A 26,690-nucleotide genomic window follows, 5' to 3' on the forward strand; every position below is an offset into this window, starting at 1 on the left:
ATGATGCTGTGTATCACGAAATGCCCTTTTAAGAGTTATAGCTACCTTTATGAAAATGTCACCGCAATTCAGTCAAAAATTTTTGAATCATGGTAAATTGATACAATGTCTTACATTCTTTCAAGATCTGAGACATCAACAATGACCTTAACAAAAAGACAGTCGTCTTTTATGTATGTGCATTGGTCACTTGGTAACTGGTTCATATTGACAAACTGTGGACATCCATGTTCTGTGTTCGTCTCACTCGTAGGCTTCTTGAAGGAGGAAGACGTGGGGTCTGGACGGAATGCGTCGACAACATGCTCTCTGTTTCCCTGATCCACCATCATGAAGGTCACCTTCTGTCTGAACGGCCAACGAAGGATATTATCGTAGTGTCCTTTCATGACAACAAAGAACAAAGACAAGTGAGTGCCTTTGCCCATGCCATCACCATTGAGATAAATGCGCGCACACATTTTATAGCCATGGTAAGAAGTGTAAAATGGCGATGAATAAAATGATGTCATTTTGCCACTCACTGCTTCTCGACGTCGTCTTGCGTATTCCGTAATCTTCCATACCAAGATCCCGTTGTATGATGACGACTCCAAAGACTGAATTCTTAGCTCCTGCTCTGCGAGGGCGACATTCTGTACGGTGAGCATTTGATCATGAGCACGAATTTGCCTCTCCTGTAGCTCAATAGTGTCTTGTAGATGGCGATTCTGACGTTCCAAAGCACTAATCTTTTCCCCTTGAGCTTCAAGCTGGTTATTCAACACAGCCACAACCTCTTGAAATGTTTCATTTCTCTTATCCAAAACAGCATACACAGTCCTTAGTTGATCAAGCTCTTGCTTCATATCATTAACCTTATCCTCCAAGTTTGCCACACTTGCTTCTTCCTCATTTTCTGCGTCTACCACAGTTTGGCCAAGGAGCCTTTCCACATTTGCAGCACATTCATCAAGCATTTGATGCAGTAGCTGTGAGTGATATGCTACTTCTGTCTGTAAATGTTTCTCCATGCCATCTCCTGTAACCTGCACAAAATAGCCACCAATTATGATTTGAAAAATACAATTATGTGTAGCATATGACGCTACGCCACTGTACTAGGTACATTTACAGGGTTTCACTGATCTGTTGTGGTGTTCCCGGGTAGTTGCACATGAAATCGATGAAACACTCACTCACCAACTGACTGAAGACATACGTGGCTTCCAAAATGAGAGACTTCAGTCTTTTTAAAGACTGAAGTCTCTTCCTTTCTTCCATGAAGAATATTAAAATAATTATATTCTTCATGGAAGAAAGGATATCTAAAACTGTAACTTGAAGTCAGGTAACTTTGTGCTACGCTACAATATGATAGGTTTCAGATTTTATCAAATAAGCTTTAAAAATATACGACCAAAAGAAAACACTTTGATGTGCCTTAATCAATCGCTTATTTATGGCTAGCTGCTTTATGTTGAGAAAGATTGGGTGGTCACGTGTAACTTTATTGGTAGACTTCAATTCTAATGTGGCAAAGCCTCTACTAAATTTCTCAATATTGTTAGGCAGGCTCTTTTAAGCACCACAAAAGAGTAAGTGTGTATTTTATGTTACTTGACTTCCAACAATAGAGTCTTACGGTGGTGGAAAATGGCTTAATAACAGGAAATTAACAAATTTCATAAAACATGTTGCAGCCTTATAAAATGTCCGACTTTATATATTCCTTCAATGGGATAAAGAATAAAACATCAACTACAATGGTAACAACAACAATAACAACACAAATTTATATACCTTTATATTGCACCCATACTTGGCAAAGGGACAGGTCTGGCCTCTTTTGGGACAATCTTCAATATCAGGATTTCGGTGGTCCTTCAACTGCAAATAAATGTGATTGTAACAAATATAATTATTGCCATTTAAAAACAAACTGCAGCTATAACATATAGGCTACAGAGTGTCAAAAAATAAATGTAACACAAAAACAGTGAAATTGTGAAACTGGTTTTAGACCAAATTTATATCAGTGTTATATTCAGGAGTCAGGATATACGTCATTTTAATCAAAGCGGTCTAAATTCCATTTGGTCCAGATTCTATACTTTAACAGCACATGGCGAGTATGCCTCTTTTATTAAAACTTGTTTTGGTAATTCCTGGTAATTATATGTTGGTTTGACTTTCTAGTAAGGAAAGATATTAAAAAAACAATCTAAAAAATACTTTTGGTAATTCCTGGCAATTGTATGTCGGTTTGACCTTCTAGTAAGGGAACGAGAATATAAAAAAATTCTAGCTGATTACATGTGTCAATATAAATGGCGACCATGAAAAGCTGACCACTAAGGCCCCCTAGACACACCTTATGAACAATAAAACAATCATGGATGCAGTTCAATATACACGCAATCTCCCAGTGTACCCACATTTAGCCATTGCAGTCAGGATCAGCTCCCCGTGTAACCGAGACATTTAGGCAGCTGGTTCCTTGTCCAGGGTAATTTCAAGTTAAAACAATAGTATTTTACCTCGCTCTGTGATAATACAAGTATAGTGACATACTTTTATCCTATTTTAATTTTGATGCCAGATATTATCTTCACCAGAGTGCTTTCACAAATCTTGTCATTTGTTAGGTTTATGAGCACATCTATTCACTCGGTCGGACATCCGGGAACATTGTCCCCCTCGTCCCCTTTGCACAAGCGCACCCATAGCAACCATCTCGAGAAAGGGGAACTGCACATGCGCTGCACATGCGCACACTTGTTTTACAAGGCTATTTCCCCTTTGTGACGTCAGCCCGACCAAGAGAATGCTTGTTCCAAAAATGCATAATTCTAAACTTGGATGAATCGTAGGCAGTACTAGTTTTTCACTGTTGTTAAACCGTTAAATTTAGTTAATGTCAATTATTTATAATTTTTAACTTTCTGGCATATTTTTTCCAAGGAAGTTATTCTGGCGTGAACATGTGAAAGACATTCACTTTTAACACGACAAAGAACTATAGGACTGATTTTATGGCCAAGTTAGTTACCTGTCCCCGATCTGAAGTCAAAGCTCCTGTATCCAAATTCGACTTTATTTTTTTGATTTCTTATCTCTATTATGATTCATATAATGGTGTGGGTTTTATGACTGTAAAATGACTCTTTGAAGGTGGTTACAGTGATACTACAACCATGGCCAAAATGTGTTGGGACACTTATGGAAAACGTACACTATAGTATGACCTTATTTCCGTTATTATTAACGTGATAAAGTGGAGGTTTCTTTGGTGTCAAGCCTAAACACTTTCCTAACACCCAACCCTCCCCTTCCCCACCAATCAATGTTGGGTGCCACAAGGCTCGTGTGACCAAAAAAGTCGAATTCAACATTGATCGGGGAATGGGGGCTTATTTACATTACCCTATCAAACCGTCCCAACACTTATGGCCAGCATTGTCTCTAAGGTACAAAAAATCTAATTTTAAAATGTGTGTTTTGGCCCATATCTCCTCAACCATAGCTTGGATTTTCATCAAATTTTACATGAAAACGGAGAAACTATTTATCTTTTCACTTATTAAAATTATTGCATTTTCCTCATGTGATTTAGGGATACGGTCACGTTTTATACGCAATATCATGTATTTTACAGTGCGTTCTGAACATTATTAGCCTATGCCAACTACGTATTTTGCGTAAAATGACGTTTTATTTTGAAAGAGTAGTGATTTAATCACCAGAAATACATGATATTTGTTGACAGGAATTAATTGAAGTCTTTTAAAAGAGTGATTTTGGGGAAAAAAAATACTTAAAATTAAAAAAAAAGCTAATTTTTAGAAGAAAAAAAACAAAACTTTAATCATTTTCATCGTTTGCATCAAAAACGTATGTGGTATTTGCAACGAGTATATCGTGTAAATATAATCATAGTCGGCAGGAGTAGGCTTAAATTACATTTTATGACTGAAATTTATTAAAGCGCTTTCAAAGAAACTTATAGTAAGTATAGAAAGTAAAATATAGGTAGACATACAGAAAAAAAAAGAAGGACGGACATTGGCAAAATTAATAGAACGACGAATATAATATGATGAAGGATATTGTAAAATAACAAAAAAGAAAAGAAAAAAATCTAAATAAATTCAGGGCTCGAACCCGTGTCCACTGCGCCTGTGGCAGATGAGGTATCCATTGCGCCACAGAGCTGTGTAACTTCAACAGGCTTAAACTATAATATAATGCTATTCAACATGCATGTATATAAATATACGCTCTACACACGATATACAGTCCAAAAAATACATTTTTACGGCATTTGTTTCATTAACTGAATATTTATCATATAGCAGGTGTTGGCTGACATTGTGCTCCACATTTAGTACAGTTTTTGTCCAGGATAAATGACTACGGGACAAAATCGGACGGTATACACGTCTTTAAAGAGTAAAGAATTTTAATATAATATTACTTTCTTTTTCTTTTTACAAACGTGTATATCGTTCGTTTTTGTCCCAAAATCATTTTACCCCGGCCCAAAACTGAAATATATGTGGAGCACAAATGTCAGCCAACACCTGCTATATGATAAATATTCAGTTAATGAAACAAATGCCGTAAAAGTGTGATTTGTTTGACTGTTTATCGTCCGTAGAGCGTATATTTATATACATGCATCTTGAATAGCATTATATTACAGTTTAAGCCTGTTAAAGTAATACAGCTCTGTGGTGCAATGGATACGGCATCTGCCACAGGCACAGTGGACACGGGTTCGAGCCCTGAATTTATTTATATATCTTTTTCTTTTCTTTTTTGTTATTATTTTACAATATCCTTCATCATATCATATTCGTCGTTCTATTAATTTTTGCCAATGTCCGTCCTTCTTTTTTTCTGTATTTTGTTGCTTCATTTGTGGTAGACTGCGGTAAATTGGGAAAACAAGTGTGCATGGGTTCGATTCCTTTATTTGTTTTTTGATCACGAGATGTTGTGATAACTTTTGTTTTCTTCTATAGCTGTAATGTAACATTTTAATTGGTGGAAACAATAATTTTCCATTTTAAAACCCAAGTTTTTGACAGTTAAAGTGACGAATAGTGAACTTAGACAGGGCCAAAATATCGTTTTAAGACATTTTAAGTGACCAGTCCCTAAATTTCAAATGTAGCCATCCAAAATTTTTTTGGTAAAGCCACATGATAAGATCTCTAACTGCTCCAAATTTGGTGTCAATATCATATTTACTTTTTTGAGTTATAAGCAAAAAAACTGAAATTAGATGATTTTTTTTCAACTTTTCAAATACATGTCTCTAAGGTACAAAAAATCTAATTTTAAAATGTGTGTTTTGGCCCATATCTCCTCAACCAAAGCTTGGATTTTCATCAAATTTTACATGAAAACGGAGAAACTATTTATCTTTTCACTTATATCAAAATTATTGCATTTTCCTCATGTGATTTAGGGATACGGTCACGTTTTATACGCAATATCATGTATTTTACAGTGCGTTCTGAACATTATTAGCCTATGCCAACTACGTATTTTGCGTAAAATGACGTTTTATTTTGAAAGAGTAGTGATTTAATCACCAGAAATACATGATATTTGTTGACAGGAATTGATTGAAGTCTTTTAAAAGAGTGATTTTGGGGAAAAAATACTTAAAATTAAAAAAACGTTTAATCATTTTCATCGTTTGCATCAAAAACGTATGTGGTATTTGCAACGAGTATATCGTGTAAATATAATCATAGTCGGCAGGAGTAGGCTTAAATTACATTTTATGACTGAAATTTATTAAAGCGCTTTCAAAGAAACTTATAGTAAGTATAGAAAGTAAAATATAGGTAGACATACAGAAAAAAAGAAGGACGGACATTGGCAAAAATTAATAGAACGACGAATATAATATGATGAAGGATATTGTAAAATAATAACAAAAAGAAAAGAAAAAGAAATCTAAATAAATTCAGGGCTCGAACCCGTGTCCACTGCGCCTGTGGCAGATGAGGTATCCATTGCGCCACAGAGCTGTGTAACTTCAACAGGCTTAAACTATAATATAATGCTATTCAACATGCATGTATATAAATATACGCTCTACACACGATATACAGTCAAAAAATACATTTTTACGGCATTTGTTTCATTAACTGAATATTTATCATATAGCAGGTGTTGGCTGACATTGTGCTCCACATTTAGTTCAGTTTTTGTCCAGGATAAATGACTACGGGACAAAATCGGACGGTATACACGTCTTTAAAGAGTAAAGAATTTTAATATAATATTACTTTCTTTTCTTTTTACAAACGTGTATATCGTTCGTTTTTGTCCCAAAATCATTTTACCCCGGCCCAAAACTGAAATATATGTGGAGCACAAATGTCAGCCAACACCTGCTATATGATAAATATTCAGTTAATGAAACAAATGCCGTAAAAGTGTGATTTGTTTGACTGTTTATCGTCCGTAGAGCGTATATTTATATACATGCATCTTGAATAGCATTATATTACAGTTTAAGCCTGTTAAAGTAATACAGCTCTGTGGTGCAATGGATACGGCATCTGCCACAGGCACAGTGGACACGGGTTCGAGCCCTGAATTTATTTATATATCTTTTTTTCTTTTCTTTTTGTTATTATTTTACAATATCCTTCATCATATCATATTCGTCGTTCTATTAATTTTGCCAATGTCCGTCCTTCTTTTTTTCTGTATTTTGTTGCTTCATTTGTGGTAGACTGCGGTAAATTGGGAAAACAAGTGTGCATGGGTTCGATTCCTTTATTTGTTTTTTGATCACGAGATGTTGTGATAACTTTTGTTTTCTTCTATAGCTGTAATGTAACATTTTAATTGGTGGAAACAATAATTTTCCATTTTAAAACCCAAGTTTTTGACAGTTAAAGTGACGAATAGTGAACTTAGACAGGGCCAAAATATCGTTTTAAGACATTTTAAGTGACCAGTCCCTAAATTTCAAATGTAGCCATCCAAAAATTTTTTGGTAAAGCCACATGATAAGATCTCTAACTGCTCCAAATTTGGTGTCAATATCATATTTACTTTTTGAGTTATAAGCAAAAAACTGAAATTAGATGATTTTTTTTCAACTTTTCAAATACATGTCTCTAAGGTACAAAAAATCTAATTTTAAAATGTGTGTTTTGGCCCATATCTCCTCAACCATAGCTTGGATTTTCATCAAATTTTACATGAAAACGGAGAAACTATTTATCTTTTCACTTATATAAAAATTATTGCATTTTCCTCATGTGATTTAGGGATACGGTCACGTTTTATACGCAATATCATGTATTTTACAGTGCGTTCTGAACATTATTAGCCTATGCCAACTACGTATTTTGCGTAAAATGACGTTTTATTTTGAAAGAGTAGTGATTTAATCACCAGAAATACATGATATTTGTTGACAGGAATTGATTGAAGTCTTTTAAAAGAGTGATTTTGGGAAAAAATACTTAAAATTAAAAAAAAGCTAATTTTTAGAAGAAAAAAAAAACAAAACTTTAATCATTTTCATCGTTTGCATCAAAAACGTATGTGGTATTTGCAACGAGTATATCGTGTAAATATAATCATAGTCGGCAGGAGTAGGCTTAAATTACATTTTATGACTGAAATTTATTAAAGCGCTTTCAAAGAAACTTATAGTAAGTATAGAAAGTAAAATATAGGTAGACATACAGAAAAAAGAAGGACGGACATTGGCAAAATTAATAGAACGACGAATATAATATGATGAAGGATATTGTAAAATAATAACAAAAGAAAAAAGAAAAAAGAAATCTAAATAAATTCAGGGGCTCGAACCCGTGTCCACTGCGCCTGTGGCAGATGAGGTATCCATTGCGCCACAGAGCTGTGTAACTTCAACAGGCTTAAACTATAATATAATGCTATTCAACATGCATGTATATAAATATACGCTCTACACGATATACAGTCCAAAAAATACATTTTACGGCATTTGTTTCATTAACTGAATATTTATCATATAGCAGGTGTTGGCTGACATTGTGCTCCACATTTAGTTCAGTTTTTGTCCAGGATAAATGACTACGGGACAAAATCGGACGGTATACACGTCTTTAAAGAGTAAAGAATTTTAATATAATATTACTTTCTTTTTCTTTTTACAAACGTGTATATCGTTCGTTTTTGTCCCAAAATCATTTTACCCCGGCCCAAAACTGAAATATATGTGGAGCACAAATGTCAGCCAACACCTGCTATATGATAAATATTCAGTTAATGAAACAAATGCCGTAAAAGTGTGATTTGTTTGACTGTTTATCGTCCGTAGAGCGTATATTTATATACATGCATCTTGAATAGCATTATATTACAGTTTAAGCCTGTTAAAGTAATACAGCTCTGTGGTGCAATGGATACGGCATCTGCCACAGGCACAGTGGACACGGGTTCGAGCCCCTGAATTTATTTATATATCTTTTTCTTTTCTTTTTTGTTATTATTTTACAATATCCTTCATCATATCATATTCGTCGTTCTATTAATTTTTGCCAATGTCCGTCCTTCTTTTTTTTCTGTATTTTGTTGCTTCATTTGTGGTAGACTGCGGTAAATTGGGAAAACAAGTGTGCATGGGTTCGATTCCTTTATTTGTTTTTTGATCACGAGATGTTGTGATAACTTTTGTTTTCTTCTATAGCTGTAATGTAACATTTTAATTGGTGGAAACAATAATTTTCCATTTTAAAACCCAAGTTTTGACAGTTAAAGTGACGAATAGTGAACTTAGACAGGGCCAAAATATCGTTTTAATACATTTTAAGTGATCAGTCCCTAAATTTCAAATGTAGCCATCCAAAAATGTTTTGGTAAAGCCACATGATAAGATCTCTAACTGCTCCAAATTTGGTGTCAATATCATATTTACTTTTTGAGTTATAAGCAAAAAACTGAAATTAGATGATTTTTTTTCAACTTTTCAAATACAACCATGGCCAAAATGTGTTGGGACACTTATGGAAAACGTACACTATAGTATGACCTTATTTCCGTTATTATTAACGTGATAAAGTGGAGGTTTCTTTGGTGTCAAGCCTAAACACTTTCCTAACACCCCAACCCTCCCCTTCCCCACCAATCAATGTTGGGTGCCACAAGGCTCGTGTGACCAAAAAGTCGAATTCAACATTGATCGGGGAGTGGGGGCTTATTTACATTACCCTATCAAACCGTCCCAACACTTATGGCCAGCATTGTAGCTGCAGTGCAGAGGACCTTAGCTACTTAAAGGAGGATTTCGTGATCCTAGCATCCTCTTTTTATGACATTTTTCAGTAGATATTCACGAAAAAAGTTTATTCCCAAAATTTCAGTTGGTTCTGATTTTGCGTTTGCGAGTTATGCATGATTATGTGTATTACACTGCGCCATAGGCCACTGTGTCTAATTTCGTTCTGGTATACCAGAACGAAATTCAAATTTGACGATATTTTTGCTAAACGAATTAAGGTGCAAGAAATTTTTGGTACATAAACATTATGTAGCCAGAGGCTTCCAGTGGTATAAAAATCGCAACTTTAAAGAAAAAAAGTGAGGGATGATGCTGTGAGTCACGTTTAAGCATGTTTTAACATGACATGTAGCTGGGACCAACACTATGCATTAGAATGTGCTACAAACACATCCCCGATACTTACATCTCTTGGATTCTCGCAAATTGGTGAGCTTGCATTGCGACACTTCGCGTTATGTTTCTGTAATAACAATGGTAAAATAAAAGTGGTAGAATCAAAGACGGTCAGGCGTGCATTTTCATCATTTTACCGGAAAAGCATTTGCATTTGACTAAGTAGCAAATATGATTAATATTTGATAAGGAATAAAATATTGCTGCATGTGGTGGTGGTGGTGGTTTTCCGGAGAATGCAAGAAAGTTGTAATAGTCTTGCTCTGTATGCAAATACATACGTGCATGTACAAAACCAAAATAAGCATTAAGTTACGTATTCATTTCATAAATTATGGACGTAGATTAACATTTTTGGCACTAGCCAGTCGGGCCGGTAACTTTGAAAAGTCACAGTCCCGACTGGAAATTTACCAGCCCAACATGGTAGCTCAGAATTAAAAAATCAAGTTATGAATAAAGTTCAATGAACAAACAATAAAATTATGACACAATGATGAGAGTTCGACTGAAAGAGTGAATATGTTTTTTTTGGGAAAAGCCTATTTGCGGCTTTTACCTGAAAAAATTAATCTCTGCTTCTTCTTTTGTTTAGTGTTTATTCACTTCACATTTCCTTTCTCCAATTCTTATGCGTGGGACGTTATAGTATTTACATTAAATTAAAAATTATGTTCTTTCCAAACTTAAAACCATCCTTTTTGTTAATCACAAATTCTAAATTTAGCAGTATATTACAAACCGGCAAAGCTTTCAATGGCACTTCATTTTCACATCTGGGGCACTTCACATTTTGCATATCGGATTCTTTTTCCAGATGGTGGTAGAGACAATGTGGCTTATGAGTCTGAAAGTAAAGGTGTAATAATGTATTAATTCTTGCATCACATTGGTATCTATAATATAGCATTTATGAAAGAAAAAGAAACTGGCTAATTCGCACAAACTATAGAGAGTGAAAACAATCAGAACTAGTGGACATCGAACCATCGAGAACTGTTTGAGATTACAAAGTTAATATTCTGTTTTGCTCCATACTAATTGTCATGCTAGTTCCTAAGGAATATCATTGAGCAATACATATAGGGTGGCAAGTTTCTTTTTTACGAAAACGTCATAGACTTTGAGAGCTTTTGAGAAGGTATTTGATTTGGTAAACAATTGTTATATAACTGACATACCCTGCAAATATCAAGGCTTCGGGTGCTGTATTTGTGACAAAATCTTAGACATCGGATGTGTCCCGCCGTTTAATAATATTCACACGATAGAAAGATTAGTAAACTTCAATACAATGTTCATAACATTGTACGTAAATGGCATCCGGGACGTCATAACACATCAAAAGGACCGACCTTAGTCAAGATCGATGGAGTGACATGCACTGGTGACATAGAAACTGGAATTAGATAGCGATTTTCTTTGTTTTTCCTCATTTATTTAGCTTAGAAGGGGACATAGCTAACATTATGTGGAAGTACATCTATTAGGGACTAACCATTAAATGGTATTTATGATCAATGGTTTGGCAGAGACCCTTGAATGGTACTCGTTGGAAATTAAGGAAGTCAAATTACCATACGTCATATGGAATGAATTCAACCAATGATAAAGAACTTAGTAAGGGTTATACAATGTATATATAATAAATGACTTTAATTTTACACTACTAAACGTAACTACTAACTTTTCATATTATACTTACACTTTGTGTGTTCTTCTCGCAATCACAAAATGGCATGGTTGCTTTGCTGCACTTTTTATTATGCTTCTGCAATAAATAAAGGTATTCGCATGTTAGATCACCAGCATTTTTTACTTCATGTAGCACATATTGAGGGCTTAGAGCCAGAACTGTCTACGTCCTCAATCCCATGTCACTCATTTCGGCAACTTATGGACGATTAATTCTACCATAAATGCAAGTGACATTGGGGTGTATGTATGGTCACCTGCTCTAACTGTCTGTTTAAACCAGGTGCAAGTGACCGTCCACATACCCCAAAGTCACTTGCATTTATTATGTACCACATGATATTTTATTAATTGGGGGTTCAATCATGTTTGACCGATGTTATTCACCTTTTAACAACAACGATGCGTCCGCGTCGTCTGCGAGGTTCACTTCGTGAGGGTCATAGGCGTAGATCCCGGGGGGATTAACCCCCCCCCCCAATATTTTGCCGGGGGATGGTCCATACAATCATCCCCCAATGTTGACACCTGTATGTGGGTGTCTGACCAAATTAACGAAGTCAAATATCTATCAATGACAATACACTCCTCATGCGCAGTGATTAGCACTCCGAATACAGATCTTCGATTGATATTTGAATCAGTGGAAAGATTTGAAAATGAGGGAGTTTCGTAAAATTCTTATATTTCACGAACGGTGTGGTCAATTGTCAAAATTTAAAAAGTATATAATAGCTGATTTATTCCTCAACCACACCAGTTATTTAGTTATGTTTAGTTATGGCGTTAATACACCCAAACGATTAAGTTTCCGACGAGATAATTCTTTTAAGGACACCTAATTGTATAGCCTACATACAGGACTGATGTGCAGTGCATTACTTGCGTTCTGGCTCCATATGGGAGAGAAGGTACTTATCATTTTGTGTTGTTCCAGTAAAATGTGCAATGAAATTGGGCAAAATTACTCTACGCATTTATTTTCTTAATAGAGTATTTCTTCTATTATTACGTTTTTGATCCACTTGTTTTTTTCTTCCCTTTAAGCAGAACTACCTTATATAACTTGTTTCTGACATTTACAAAAAATATTTGGTGTAACATTTTAGCAGTATCAAGACCAGCCATATTTCATTGTTTTTTTAGTTCAAATGGGCGCCTAGGGTATAGTACCATCCCTCTCCAGCCCATCAAGCTATGCGGTACACTCCATAGCAATTACTGCATACAAAAGGAACAGAGGAACAGAGAATAATGAAAAGAAAAGAAGCAGATAATATCAATAACAAAAGCAAAGTAACACAAAAAGTACAAAATAAAGATAACAAAATAAGAAAAAAGATTTTAAAAAATAGTAAAAAGGGTAAAGGTAAAGGTAAAGGGGGACGATCCTGTATAAGCAGTGATCGGAGTGCCCATCTCTCTTTCATTTGCGATTGGGCCAGACTCCTCCATGAAATGTTGCTATAGGAGGATCGTTACACCTCCTCCACAGCGAGTCTGTTTGTTACCTTCCCAGCATTTAAGAATGCCGGTACGATGGCGTTGCCGGGGCTCGAACCCACAACCTTCTGATTATGAGTCGGAGCCCGTTCCGCTTAGCCAACGTGCTCCCTAACAAAATAAGGAATGCAAAATGTAATGTAAACATATTTGGCCATTTTAGCCTCCAAAGTACAATTTATTTAGCGCTACGTGCGAATTTATTCCACTTTTGCACAATATTTCATCGGTTTAGGTTCAAAATGGCAAAATGTTTTGCTTCGCGCGCATTTGTACCATAAACGTGTTCTGTCGCTAAAAGGTGCTTGATTCACTATACTTCAAGAAATTTTTTCCAACCCCATCCCCCCAATGTCAAAAAGAAATCTACGCCACTGGTAAGGGTAGCTTTAACCCGAGCGAAGTAAACCACGCATACGCGCCGGACGCGAAACAAACGAAAACAAGCTAAAGATCGTCCTATTCACATGGTTTTTTGATGAGGAATGTCAGTTCAACTTCATTGCCACGCAACCTTACAAGATCGTTAATTTCTCTGTTGATATCAGCAATGAAACTACAGAATAAACAGGAACTGTTTAGCCGCTACCTCCAAAATACTGAATTCAACATGTAAACGTGTATACGCACATAGATTCTATGACGAATTATACGTGCATAGTGTGGATTAATCACGGATTAATCTGTTGCCTCTTGGTATAGGAAGAATTGTTGAATACCTGTGCAACAACTGCAAACAAAATGTTGTCCTATTTTCCCTAGTTATTGCAAAAAAGTTGCATGAGCCGTAGTGTGACATTACAACCATGGCAATGGTTATGGTCCATGGATTAACTTTCAGTGGCAATTTGAAACAATAAGGCCCATTTAATAATCCCACCGAAAGTGTAAAACATTTAAATTATGTATAAAGTGCTTAAAGGTGAAGAACAAGTCATTAAAGTTGTCATAGGTATGTTTGAAATGAAACATTTGGTAAAAAACGAGGAAAACAGCAGTTTCGACAAAGTTGAGGCCCCATTCATATACATGTAGCTAAAAGTAGAGACAGTTTCATGCAATTATGTCTTATTTTGTCTTTAATACACGGGTTTTGGCTTTGGCTACTGGTAGGCTATATTTATACATCTATATATGTTATATACTACCAAATCTGCAACAACAACAAAATTGATGATTTTTACGATTTTTATGAATGAGCAAATTGTTGAATACGCCTTTAAAGTAATGTACGATTTGCTTACAAGGACACCCGCAATATTTTTCTTTTCGAATTTCTACTTTTTGCTCGATAGTAATAACCAATGGTGTACTTAAATACCATGTGAAAGACTAAGCCTGAAGTTCTTTAATTACTGTCAAATTTTTGAAACCTCGAACCCCCGGTTTTATTTGCCAATTCCCCCATAGAGCTCCACAGTTAAGCGGCAAAGTGGTTTTCTTTCATTTTACCTCATTATTTCGGCTTAAAATGATCAGAAAGCTTCCTGAACTAATACTAAGCTACTAATAATATTAGTAGCTTAGTATTAGTCGAGGATGCTTACATAATATTATTATGTAATATTTTTTGGCAAAGTATAACCAAATTAAAATTTGACCGAAATCATACATTATTCTTTAAGTATACTGCGCCAATAATAGATGCACTAATCCTAATCCTGCACATTATGACACCACATTGAATCCAATGTGACCTCACGAAGTAAAGTTACAAGCAATTGAATAGACGAAGGTCCAGTTTTAAAAGTGACAAACTGGCCTATACAAGGCGCAAAGAGATTCCACCAAACGAAACAAAGAGACAACACAGTTTTTTCAATGAAGCGTTATTCAAAGCAGTTTTTTATTTCAGTTTTTACTTCTCTGTACTTTTCATAACTTTCGTTTCATTTGTCAGTTCTTTTGTTTCAATTTTCTTTTGTTCCTTTTGTTTTAAATTAAAGCCAAACGCATAAATTGTCACTTTTAAAACTGGACCTTCGTCTAATCAAATGCTTGTAAATTTGCTTCTTGAAGTCACATTGTATTCAACGTGGTGTCATAATGTGCAGGATTAGATAGTGCATTTATTAAAAAAACAAATTTACCCCAATATTGTTCAGTTTGGAAATTGTGATTATTTTTCCAAGTGTAAGGATACTTTATTGACGCAGTATAGCCTAAAATTAATATATACTCACCTTTAACTCTTTGTATGGTACCTTACGATAACATCTGCGGCACTTCACCTCTCGCATGGCACATTCATTTTCCTCATGGTGAGACATGTTGCTTAGCAAATATTTCTTCCCACATCCTGGTTCTTCACACTTGATATAAAAATCACAATGTGCCTCGTGTTCCTGAAAATTACGGGATACAGTACTAATATTTATCTCCTTTTTGGTGCAATAAAGTCATTTACTACACCGCATAAATATTAATTAACTAATCGAGGCAATTCATTGCCAATTCCTATCACAAGTGCTTTTCCCTAGGGAAATAGCTCAGACTATTTCCCTACAACCTCACCCCCAGAATCACAGTGAGGTGTAATAAAACAAATAGGCCTACTACATGGTTTATGTAGGGGAAATAGGGCACACTCTTTTCCCTCGGTACTGGCTTAGCAGTCCTACACCCCTCACCATTCTGGTTCGCGGAGATATATGCCCGTAGTCAGTGACCTCGGGAAAATAGAGCGGCCTATTTTCCCTCTAACCATGTAGTATTTGTACAATCTGTAATAGCTGTATTTGGGATTGTGACAGTGACAGTTTGGGGCTCCTGAAAAACAATCGAGAAAAAAAAAACATTATTAAAGACATAACTCGAAAATTCACACTCGGAAATAGTAGAATGTGTTTCGTTCTACAACAGTGTTTCCCCCGAACATATTGATAGTCTACTTTTAAGTTCTGATTTGTCTTCCAGGCCAAAAAGTTGAAAACAAAGTCTTTTTTGCATCTGTTACATAATTACACACCGCACACTCCATAATTAGTTTTATGCTTGTGAAAGCCAACAAGTTTATTGAGTTCACAGTTATTTACAAGTAAACTCGAGTTTAACTTTTCTACAATGCTTCTTTACTATCAACATATTCTTACAAAATATTATATCATTGACATGTAGTTTTCCACAAACCCCCCCCAAAAAAAAAACACCACAAGACCAAATGCCAAGGCTTGGGGTGTGCGTGAAGGACCAATCCAATTCTACCTATAAATATTGCTTAACTTAATGTTACAATGTGCTCACCACAACTTAGAAGAAAATAAATTACAAACGATCCACTTTCATGAGTGAAAGTGTTCAAAAAAGATCCAAAATTACCACTCTGGAGTCAAAATCCACTTTAACAGCTGTTTCTGCTCCATAAAAAGTCACATGTTGGAAGTTTATGTTAACTTTGATGTGTTGTTGCACATTTTGGAAACAATAATTGTTGTTTTTAGAGGTTATGCGTTTTGATGTTCCTACTATCTATAATATATACTATAATAGTCTGTACCTCCATATCTGTGTAAAGAATTTCCTCTCCACAAATCCTGCATCTGGCAGATCTCATCAGACAGTCTTTCTCTACATGATGAGCAAGATCCCCTCTTCTTAGAGACTTTCCACATCCTGCCTTATGACATTTGACCATTTCAAACTCACATTCAGCTTCGTGCGTCTATAAATATAATTATGTTGAAAAAGTTTTGTTGAACGCACATACCCTTGCTCAGAAGTAAAAAGAAATTCATAAGACAGAGGCAAGACATAATTTGAGGCCATTGAATCAACAGTACACCTTTTTTAGGGTTAATTATGGTGCCGCCACTGACCATGTGGGGATGGGGCGGTGACTAAGGGGGGGCAAGACTAAGTTTGCGTCCCATTTTGTCAAAAACTAGGTCCCAAAGGACACCAACTCTTATAAACAAAAATGTAGTTCAACAAATTTAGAGAAACAACCCCCCCCAATATCCCATGAAAAGTCTTCTGTGGCTGACATAGTTGAGAATCCGAGTTGTTTACAATATTTTGTTATGGTATCTAAGTACCGTTGAAATACATCACCCTTCAAAGTACATGGGAGAAATCAACAAAAAAGCAAATGTTTTAAAAAAATTTGCAAAAGGTTAACAGTTTGTATATAATAATAATATTAATAATAATAACAATAACAATAACAATAACAATAACAATAACAATAATAATAATAATGATGATAATAAACACTTATAGAGGGCGTTACAAACAATACAGTTTCTCAATGCGCTTCACAAAAAGAAAAGAAGATATACTACAGATTTAGAAGCCCAACAGAGCAAGACAAGATAAAATCAAGCAAGATTATTTACAACACAGCAGAATTCAGAGAAAACCTAAATACGCTTTACACGTGAGCAACCACCAAACGTGCTTTGTTACACTGGGGGAAAATGCAAAAACAACGCAAACACCACGCCGCAAAACACCCGGAGACACCAGAAAACAGCCTAGGCTACTAGTTGAAAGAAAAAAACAAAACAATAATGATGCGATCAATTAAGGGATGTAGCAGTCAAGGTGACACTCTCCGTAGAGTTTTTCGATAAATTCATTAATTTCTCAAAAAGTAAATATAGCAGTTTAACAAATAATAGTTCAAATGAAAGCCATTATTGGGGGCATAATTATCGTATCATTAAAATAGGTCTGACACCAATTAAAACATGTGTTGTGATGTCCCAAGTTCATAGTAAAATATGCTCACGCTCTTTTTTACAGATGGCCTGGAATTTCATACTTCGGTTGCAGCGATTGCCCCAAAATAGGTGGTATGCTTATGAAAAGCGTTTCCGCTTGGAATGTAGATAGTTATTGTTGCTATTACTGTTCGCAATTTTAATTTATGCACTCTTTAGCCGACAATTTTCAATGCATTTTACACACTCAAAAGGTCGCTCGCGTAAATACTGATATTTTAAACAGTATCCGTTTTTCAAACAAAACAACTGTCCACATTAGTTCCCAAGACTTTGATGAAAACATAGATACCAAATCAGACTGCATACCAAATCAGACGCAGACAGCGTATGCCCTATGAAAATGCTGTTTCGTAATAAATCGCGTTGTGATAAAAACAGGGAATTTTGGACATCCTTTTGGCTGTTTTTTTATATAAAGGAAATGCGTGACCTACCCCGAACTTCTCATGTAGCCTTGACTTAATGTCCGTGGCTGTTTGATATTATTGAATTATGAGGGAGTTTCGTAAAATTCTTGAATAGACGATTTTAACTATTTACTTACATTTAACCCGATGTTTGGCCAGATAATGTTGTATTATATTCCAAAGATGGTGACGGTTACAGACTCACTTTAAACCAGTAAAAAGGACACGTTTCTGCTCAGATGTTTCAGAGTTTGAGACCCTATATTCACGGTTCTCCTACTAGCAATTCAAACCTATGACAAATTTGGCTGGTTTGCGATATGCGATTTTTCATCCTGATGTGGTAGTGATGTCAGTACAGTGAGCATTTAATTGGGCACAGCCAAATAATTACTAGCGTTCGGTCAAAGCGCTGGTGTACACATGCACACGCTTAAAAGACGCCACATAGATGCGCGAGCGAAACAGCTGCTTCAACGCGTTGACGTTGACTGCCACATCAGGGTGAAAAATTGTAGGCCTACATGTATGACTATAAAACCTCAAACTCGCCCCTCGATAAAGGTTGGCAAATGAAGGAGGCGGCAGTTTAGCGAATATGCGAGTGCAAGCGCCGCCCTAACCGTGGAAGGTTTCCGCATACCGAATATAGGTTTATATCATGGCCTCTAGGCCTCATGGTTTATTTTTCGAAAAGAAAGCATAATCAATTGAGAAGGGAATGGATATTGCCATAATAATATCAAAGTTAATACTTGTCGTCCATAACAAGAAGGAATGCATCACGATTGTATAATATCCAGCGTTGGTATTTAATTTGATTACACTAAACATGAAGCTTTATCTTTACTAGATTTATGCAGACCAGGCCTTCTACATGTAGTGAGCACCACATTAGATTGTGTTTACAAGAAATATTTATAAAATAAATAAATAACATTAATCCATATAAGATTTATATAGCGCACCAGAGGATACAAAGCGCTGTAATTTCGCTGCTACTAGTGGATTATCAGAATCAGATATCATCAACTATGCCGATTGTAGCCGATTAGATTGTAACATCCACTTATTATCTCAGCAGTTCCCCAAAGTCCATTGGATGAAGAAAGATGTGAGCGTTATGAATTAATAAGTGTCGCCTCCTAGAAATATCCTAGATCACCAGCTTGGATGATAAAATATTATTTAGAACCACGCATCTGTTTTTCAAGGTCTCCCTTTCATCTATTGACCTCAAAGAAAGGATTAAAATTATTGAATAGAGTCCATGACCTCATGCAACGCATTATTAATGAGTACCTATTAGGGACAGTCATGCTGTTATGGTTGAGCGAGCAACGTATGACCACTACACAGGTCAATGGCCTGATTGCGATCTGGCGGGTTTTTTTAAAAGCACGGTCCCTGAACTACGGTGTACCATGAGGGACATGCAAACTTAAAATAATTTTTCACAAACTCAAATATTTTTTTACAAACTGAAATGATTTTCTACAAACTCAAATAGTTTTTTTACAAACTCTAATAATTTTTTTACAATCTCAAATAACTTTCTACAAACTCAAATAATTTTTTACAAACTTGAAATATTTTTCGCAAACTTTCGGCTTTCACGAGAGAGCAAGACTCCCAGCGAGACTCAAGCTATCGAGATTGAGTCTATGCGCGATGCGATAATATGATTTTTTTTTAAAGAAGGGTCTTAGACCGCTCGGCCACACGACTTGTTGGTATCCATCTTGAATTTTTTCTTAACATATAATCGCAACCTCAACATAGGCTTACCACGTGGCAAGCAAAGACAGTAAACGTATCATATTTTGGAATTTTATTTGCTTAAAAACATTAATGTGTATTAATAGCGCTCAACTGTTGTTAAGAGGCGCACCATTTGATTTCCAGGGGCATGGGAGTTATATGAAAAAAAAAAACTTTGCCCACTAGTGAGACGAAAAAACAACTTCGCCCACTAGTGAGATGGAATTTTTTTTGCCTCACTGGTGAGTAAAACAAATTTCTCCCACCCAACTTTGTATAAAGGTGAAAATAAATCCTCCCTTTGGAGGCGATAAAAAAATACAAAATTCGCCGCCAAAAAAAAAAATTCTGCTGACCCCAACTCCCATGCACCCCTGATCTAATGGTGCGTCCCCTGCGTGATCTAAATACAGAAATCCGACAATAAATGGACCTCTCCCCCTCTACATGCACAATACATTATATTAAAGTTTGCAATAACAAAAAATTAAAGTTTGTAATAATTATTTGAGTTTGTAAAAAATCATTTGAGTTTGTAAAAATTATCAAAGTTTGCAAAAATTATTTTAAGTTAGCATGTTCCTCATGGTACACCGTACTGAACATAACATATCCGTGGGCATATGACCGATATTGCCTAGCAATTGACGTCTATGACGTGCGATCGCTGCCATAAATGGACAAATTGACATATGTCAATTTCTTTCAGTGAAATCGACATATGTTGATTTCATCCAATAGCAGAACGTGTAATCGACATAAGTAAGCTAATTTACGTAAAATGTACATATGTCAATTACCTTGGGAGAAATCGCCATATATGCTCATTATTTGAAAACTAGTGTCGAATTTATTACTGTTTATTGGTTGCTACAACCGGCCTTCCGCCTCATTGGCTGAAATAACCGCCAGAAAAATTCAAAATGTAATCGACATATGCCAATTTAGGAATTGACATATGTCAATTTCCAAATCACTACGCTACGAATGCACCAAAAATACACCTCGGAGTACGAGCGAGCTCTATCACGGTTTATGACCCTCATCAATCATTGTAGGCCTATGTTTACAACCGGTCGCTTGTTACATTTTCTTATATTATTCTACAACTATTTCAGCGTGTATTCCGTTCAAAAATGAGTAAAGTATTAGCTGGTATTGTTAGAAAGTAAATGGCTTAAATAAGAAGACCTGTTTTTAAAAATACAATGTACGACATAACATGTACATAAGCTTACATAGTGTAAGAGTCTACATGGATGGAAGCTTATTTCCTGTGCATGTCTTGGGGTGGTGCAATAATGATGTGTACTTGGAGGGGAATTTATAGGGTGGCAAAGATTTTTGGGTTGGCCAAAAGCGGTCAACGTACGTATATCGACAGCTCGAAGCATTATGCATCAATTTCTGGTGGGCGCATTGGATGTCGTTTTGGGAGTATTCTTTTCTGCAACCAATCACATGTCTTGAAATTGACATATGTCCATTTATACCTCAAAATGGTTGAGAACAATTTTAACCACCAGGTATCGGGAAGCAGCCACGCAGCCAATTATATAACATAAAATTAATGCAAACAGCGCAAGTGGTTTTAAATAATAGACATATGTCAATTTCCACCCTTGGAAATGACATATGTCGATTTTATGTAAATTAGCTTACTTATGGCAATTACAAGTTCTCCTATTGGACAAAATCAACATATGTCAATTTCTTTCAGCGAAATTGACATAATGTCAATTTGCCTATTTATGGCAGCGATCGCACGTCATAGACGTCTCATGTTAACACAGTCTATAGTGTGATTAAAATATTATTGTCTGGTGATCATTATAGTATGATCAGTACGAAAAATCCAGATTTTCAAAAATTAAAAGAACCACTTTTTAGCGGGAATTTTCGTAAGTTGCACAGCTGAAGTTATGAAAGGGTTGAAAGACTACAATATTATGGCATAAACAAGAATATGTTCGATTGGTCTTTATTCCTATAGCCTGTACCCTTAAATAAAGCAAAACAAAATAGCAATTAAAAATAACACTATCTGATGTGGATAGAGAAAGCGATGTTACACCCGTCCAAGGCAGAACGAAATAACACAAAAGACAGAACAACACCAATAGCTCTACCTACTACAAAAAGCTACATATACATCAAATACCCCCCGACAGACATCGGAGCGCATTTTATATTTCCAAACTTTGTTTCTGCGGGGAAAATAAATGCAAAACTTGAATAACAAAAGTAAAATACAGGGTGTCCCTGAAAGATCTGTATCTTCGAAAAACTGACTTTGTTTTTGTATTTTAACGCGTAAACCAAACATAACTAAATAACCGAAGTGGTTGAGGAATATATCAGCTACCACATACCTTTTGAATTTTGACAATTGGCGGCTCCGTTTTTGAAATTAAGTAATTTTACCAAACTACCTTATTTTCAGCCCGTTCCACGAAGTCAAATATCTATCAATGACAATACACTTCCATGCGCAGTGATTAGCACTCCGAATACAGATCTTCGATTGATATTTGAATCCGTGGAAAGGTTTGATAATGAGGGAGTTTCGTAAAATTCTTATATTTCACGAACGGTGTGGTCAATTGTCAAAATTTAAAAAGTATGTAGGCCTAATAGCTGATTTATTCCTCAACCACACCAGTTATTTAGTTATGTTTAGTTGTGGCGTTAATACACCCAAACGATTAAGTTTCATTCGAGATCATTCTTTTAAGGACACCTAATTGTATAGCCTACATACAGGACTGATGTGCAGTGCAAGGTACTTATCATTTTGTGTTGTTCCAGTAAAATGTGCAATGAAATTGGGCAAAATTATTTTCTTAATAGAGTATTTAGGGACAGCAGAAAGTAGCATACAACTTACAGTATATTGTAGAAAATTTCCTTTCCATGTGCAGCCCTCATTACAACAATTGACCTTGATATTGTTCAGTTCTCTGCGAGCATGAAAGTCTGAATATACCTGTAGGAATTGGTATTTAAGAAAATTAAATTTTAGAATTAGCCCCAGCTTACTGAGTAGCTGATGACGATGTTGATTTCATCATGACAATACTAGTGATACTTAAAACAGAGGAAAGAGAAAGAACAAACAACGACATGTACACAGAGAAAATAGAGGAAATGAAAGTTATGCCATCTCAATTCTATTGTAATATTAAAATTAAAGCCATAATATACTATCTTTTAAGATAATGAGGTTTTTTTTCAAACCTGATTTTTGACATAATTATTTGTAATGTTTACACATGTCCTGAAATACACCTAATTTTGATTCGGTCGATTTGCTTTGTGTTTTTAGGACACTGAGCACATTTGAATAGAACATCACAGTTAAGCGGCTAGGTTAGTGAGTGTTCTTTCATTTTGCCTTTTTAGTTTGACTTAAAATGACCAGAGAACTTTCCTACAGTTGCTACTTATAATATTCATAAGGCATATTTTAGCTTATTATAATATCAGTAACTCTTCCTGTGAAAAAAACAATTATTGTTTGAACTGTCTAATTTTTTAAGTTCTCCTAGATTACTGTTAGTGTTAGTACCTGGTTTACTGTTGTACCTTTATTTACCACATATATTTGCTTTCTTTATCTGACAAGAAACTTGTCAAATGACATTTTGTTAAAGCCATAATGTATGATTTTTGTCACATTTTAATTTTCTTTACCAAAAATACTGATATAATATTAGTTACAAATATCAGGAAGCGTTTCTGTCCATTATGAGCTGAAATAACAAGGTTAAATGAAAGAAACTCCACTGACTATTTTGGCCATTTAACATCTGGGGTATGGGGAATTTTAAGTCATATCATATGTTAAAGTTGCTCTGTTGAACTACAAACCCAAAAAATAAGGTTTGAAAAAATTAACAAATTCCATATTATAAATTCGTACATTATGGCTTAAGGTCATGACTAACATACCTGTTCTTTATTCCAGGCTCCATCTTCTGCATCAGCAGGGCAGGCGGGGCATCGTACTTCTCCTCCAGCCTCAATGCTAAATTTGAAAATAAAACAGTAACAAAATACCACATGAGATTGCCCGGTCTGAGATAAAAAGCACGTGGCAGTGATATTTAAAAATGTAATGCAGGTCCACAAAATTTTAAAACCAAGGGAATAGAAAGCAAGTCCTGGAAAATAGGAACTGAATTTCATTTGGAGATGCTAAACAACTGGTGTTCAAATGGTAAGTGTTATGAATTTGTTAACTTTATTAGGGCCATAAAGTTGGATTTGTAGGCCTTACTCGTGAAATGTGAATAAAAACAAAAAAGGTTAGCAACTATACTGCGCCAATAAAGTATCCTGTTGGAAAAATAATCACACTTTCAAAACTAAACAATATTGAGGTAATGTGACCTCAAGAAGTAAAGTTACAAGCAATATTGAATAGACGAAGGTCCAGTTTTAAAAGTGCCAAACTGGCCTATACAAGGCGCAAAAGATTCCAACAAGAGACAGCACAGTTTCTTCAATGAAGCATTATTTAAAGCAGTTTTTATTTCAGTTTTTACTTCTCTGTACTTTTCATAATTTTCATGTTATTTGTCAGTTCTTTTGTTTCAGTTTTCTTTTGTTCCTTTTGTTTTAAATTACAGCCAAACGCATAAATCAGCCATTCACCACTCTCAAACCAGATTTCTAGTCTGTGGAGTTTTGAATAGGCCAGTTTGTCACTTTTAAAACTGGACCTTCGTCTAATCAAATGCTTGTAACTTTGCTTCTGGAAGTCACATTGGATTCAATGTGGTGTCATAATGTGCAGGATTAGAAAGTGCATCTATTAAAAAAACAAATTACCTCAATATTGTCCAGTTGGGAAATTGTGATTATTTTTCCAAATGTAAGGTTCCCTTTTTGGCGCAGTATATTTTAAACTGTTGCGAATGGTAGTGAGCTTGGGTAAAAATTGCATTGATCATTTCATAGCGAGTGTGTAGAAGAATTCAAATATCACAGATATACTTTTGTAGGTCCTGTGGTTCTTGAGTTATGTTTAGAAGAGGGCTGAAACAACGTTTGTTATACGTACATAACTCATTAAATAATTATAAATCCAAAAATTTATAATTTATTTATTATTAACAACAACAAATCAAGCAAGTTTTCAAAGCATATACTAAAGTGATACTGTTCAATATTATATTGATTAAGATAATGAATATCGACTTTTTTGGCTGCTTCGACCAACAATACATAGTCTACCTTTATAATGTCACAATTCCTTGGACATGTTGGATGGGTGATCCGATTTTATTCATAATTCTACATTAGAGTATAACACAAAATAATCAGACTCTAAATGTTGAGTTGAATTCAATGAATTGCTCCATCGGTTTGAATATTAGAAATAAAAATGTGTATAATAACAGCACATAGAACAGTGCATACATGGGTGTGATTTATTGGTTAATAAATGCGCATCACTTGTTCGGAGTAAATGTGTACAGAATAATACACATGCACTGAGATATTGATACGTCTAATGCACGCGTCCCGCATTCTTATGATTTTTGATATTTTTATAGTAAAATTGTCACAAAAAATGTGACCGTGCATTATACCTTATTAATGTATGGTTCGCATTTTTCTAACGTTTGCTCTGATTGGTTCTCGCTATCTAAGAGAAATACCACTAATCTGCAGCGTTTTCTTATAATATCCTAAAGAAACACATCAGACCACATATGTGACTGGACGCGGCGAATCAGCCGTAAAGTCGGCCCCGGTCAATTTTGTTTTATTTCGTGTTTAGCAAATATATACCATAAGCTTTAAAATGGTATATCATTTGACTTCAAAAGATATCCAAAAGCGGGGTTATGATTTGTTGAACTCTGTTCCTTCGACAAAATTGTATTTTTTATCGGTTCTACATGTGTCTCTTTTTCTATATTTCTGGTAATAAATATCCAACAGTCATAATTGGCGGTCATTTCAAATCATCCCCAAGTCAACGAGGTTTAGAAATATCCTCTCATTGTTCATTGTTGATTATACATACCTGGACAAAATACAATGCTTTGTTATCTACCACTTGAACAGGATTTAGCCAAAGCAAACAAAGACAAGAACTATTCTATAGAAATAGGTAGAAGCTTATTTTCCTCTTCAGCAGTAGTATTATTGATTGATTTAAACAGCGTTTGATAAGATACTTGTCGCAACGAATTGATACACCTATGAATACGACCTTCACATACATTACACTTTAACTCAGAATACAATTTGCCGAGTTTACGGCTGATTCGCCGCGTCCACTCACATATTATCTGGCATCTCAATTTTGATGGGCAAAGGGTGGATGATGCATTTAATCGGGTCACCCACTTTTAATGTTAATGTTGCCATTATACAATTTCAATATTTTACCTGGCAAATCTTTCCTCTATACATGCTTTACAACATCTGTGTCCACATGTGGTTTGCACAGCTAACTTCAAGAGTAACTGGCAGATGCAGCACAGTAGCCTCTCATTCAAGTCTTTCACATTTTGTAGTATTTCCGGTTTATAACCAGGCATCTTGGAGATGTTAAAGATGAATGGAGCTAAATGTTATTCCAAACAGACTTTTAAACCTAAAATTGGAGATACAAAATGTAAAAGCATTTATGCTATAATGTGAAAAACAACACTATAAACAACATTATTAAGCTGGACTTTTTTTAATTGCATGTGTGCAGGGACTTCTCCGTAGGCCAATTGCCCATCGTGCATACTCTAGCTCTTATATTTGTACATAAAACACCGACATCAAGTAGATAGATTTTATAAATCTGTTGGTTTTAGTTTGCAACCCAGCTACCCCTGTGCACTTCTGACTTTCACACCGGAGTAAACCCGTCAGATAAAGCAAATGATTCAAATTAGCCATATTAATATA

The 26,690-nt window shown here is 35.3% G+C and overlaps 1 protein-coding gene across 1 annotated transcript; it reads right to left on the reverse strand.

The window, feature by feature from the left end:
• On the reverse strand, window positions 1–26,329 carry LOC140145160 (TNF receptor-associated factor 2-like). The gene is made up of 10 exons (XM_072166934.1): window positions 26,178–26,329; window positions 23,724–23,799; window positions 22,660–22,758; window positions 16,377–16,541; window positions 15,064–15,225; window positions 11,388–11,453; window positions 10,425–10,529; window positions 9,693–9,749; window positions 1,783–1,869; window positions 1–1,028 (listed from the first exon to the last, which is right to left on the reverse strand). Exons 1-10 carry the CDS (start codon window positions 26,327–26,329, stop codon window positions 111–113), a joined length of 1,887 nt encoding a protein of 628 aa, XP_072023035.1. The 3' UTR covers window positions 1–110.
• Window positions 26,330–26,690: the final 361 nt, after the last annotated feature.

This window comes from Amphiura filiformis, unplaced genomic scaffold (genome assembly GCF_039555335.1).
Source record: "Amphiura filiformis unplaced genomic scaffold, Afil_fr2py scaffold_156, whole genome shotgun sequence".
In the NCBI taxonomy this organism is placed as follows: domain Eukaryota; kingdom Metazoa; phylum Echinodermata; class Ophiuroidea; order Amphilepidida; family Amphiuridae; genus Amphiura; species Amphiura filiformis.

Bases quoted from the DNA above. Each gene is read 5' to 3' on its own strand.
- LOC140145160 (XM_072166934.1), bottom strand. From the start codon at position 26,329: ATGCCTGGTTATAAACCGGAAATACTACAAAATGTGAAAGACTTGAAT. The intron at 1,870-9,692 runs GTAAGTATCGGG...ATTTATTTGCAG, and splicing joins TTTGCGAGAATCCAAGAGAT to TTGAAGGACCACCGAAATCC. The intron at 1,029-1,782 runs GTATATAAATTT...TATTTTGTGCAG, and splicing joins AGTATGGGTGCAATATAAAG to GTTACAGGAGATGGCATGGA.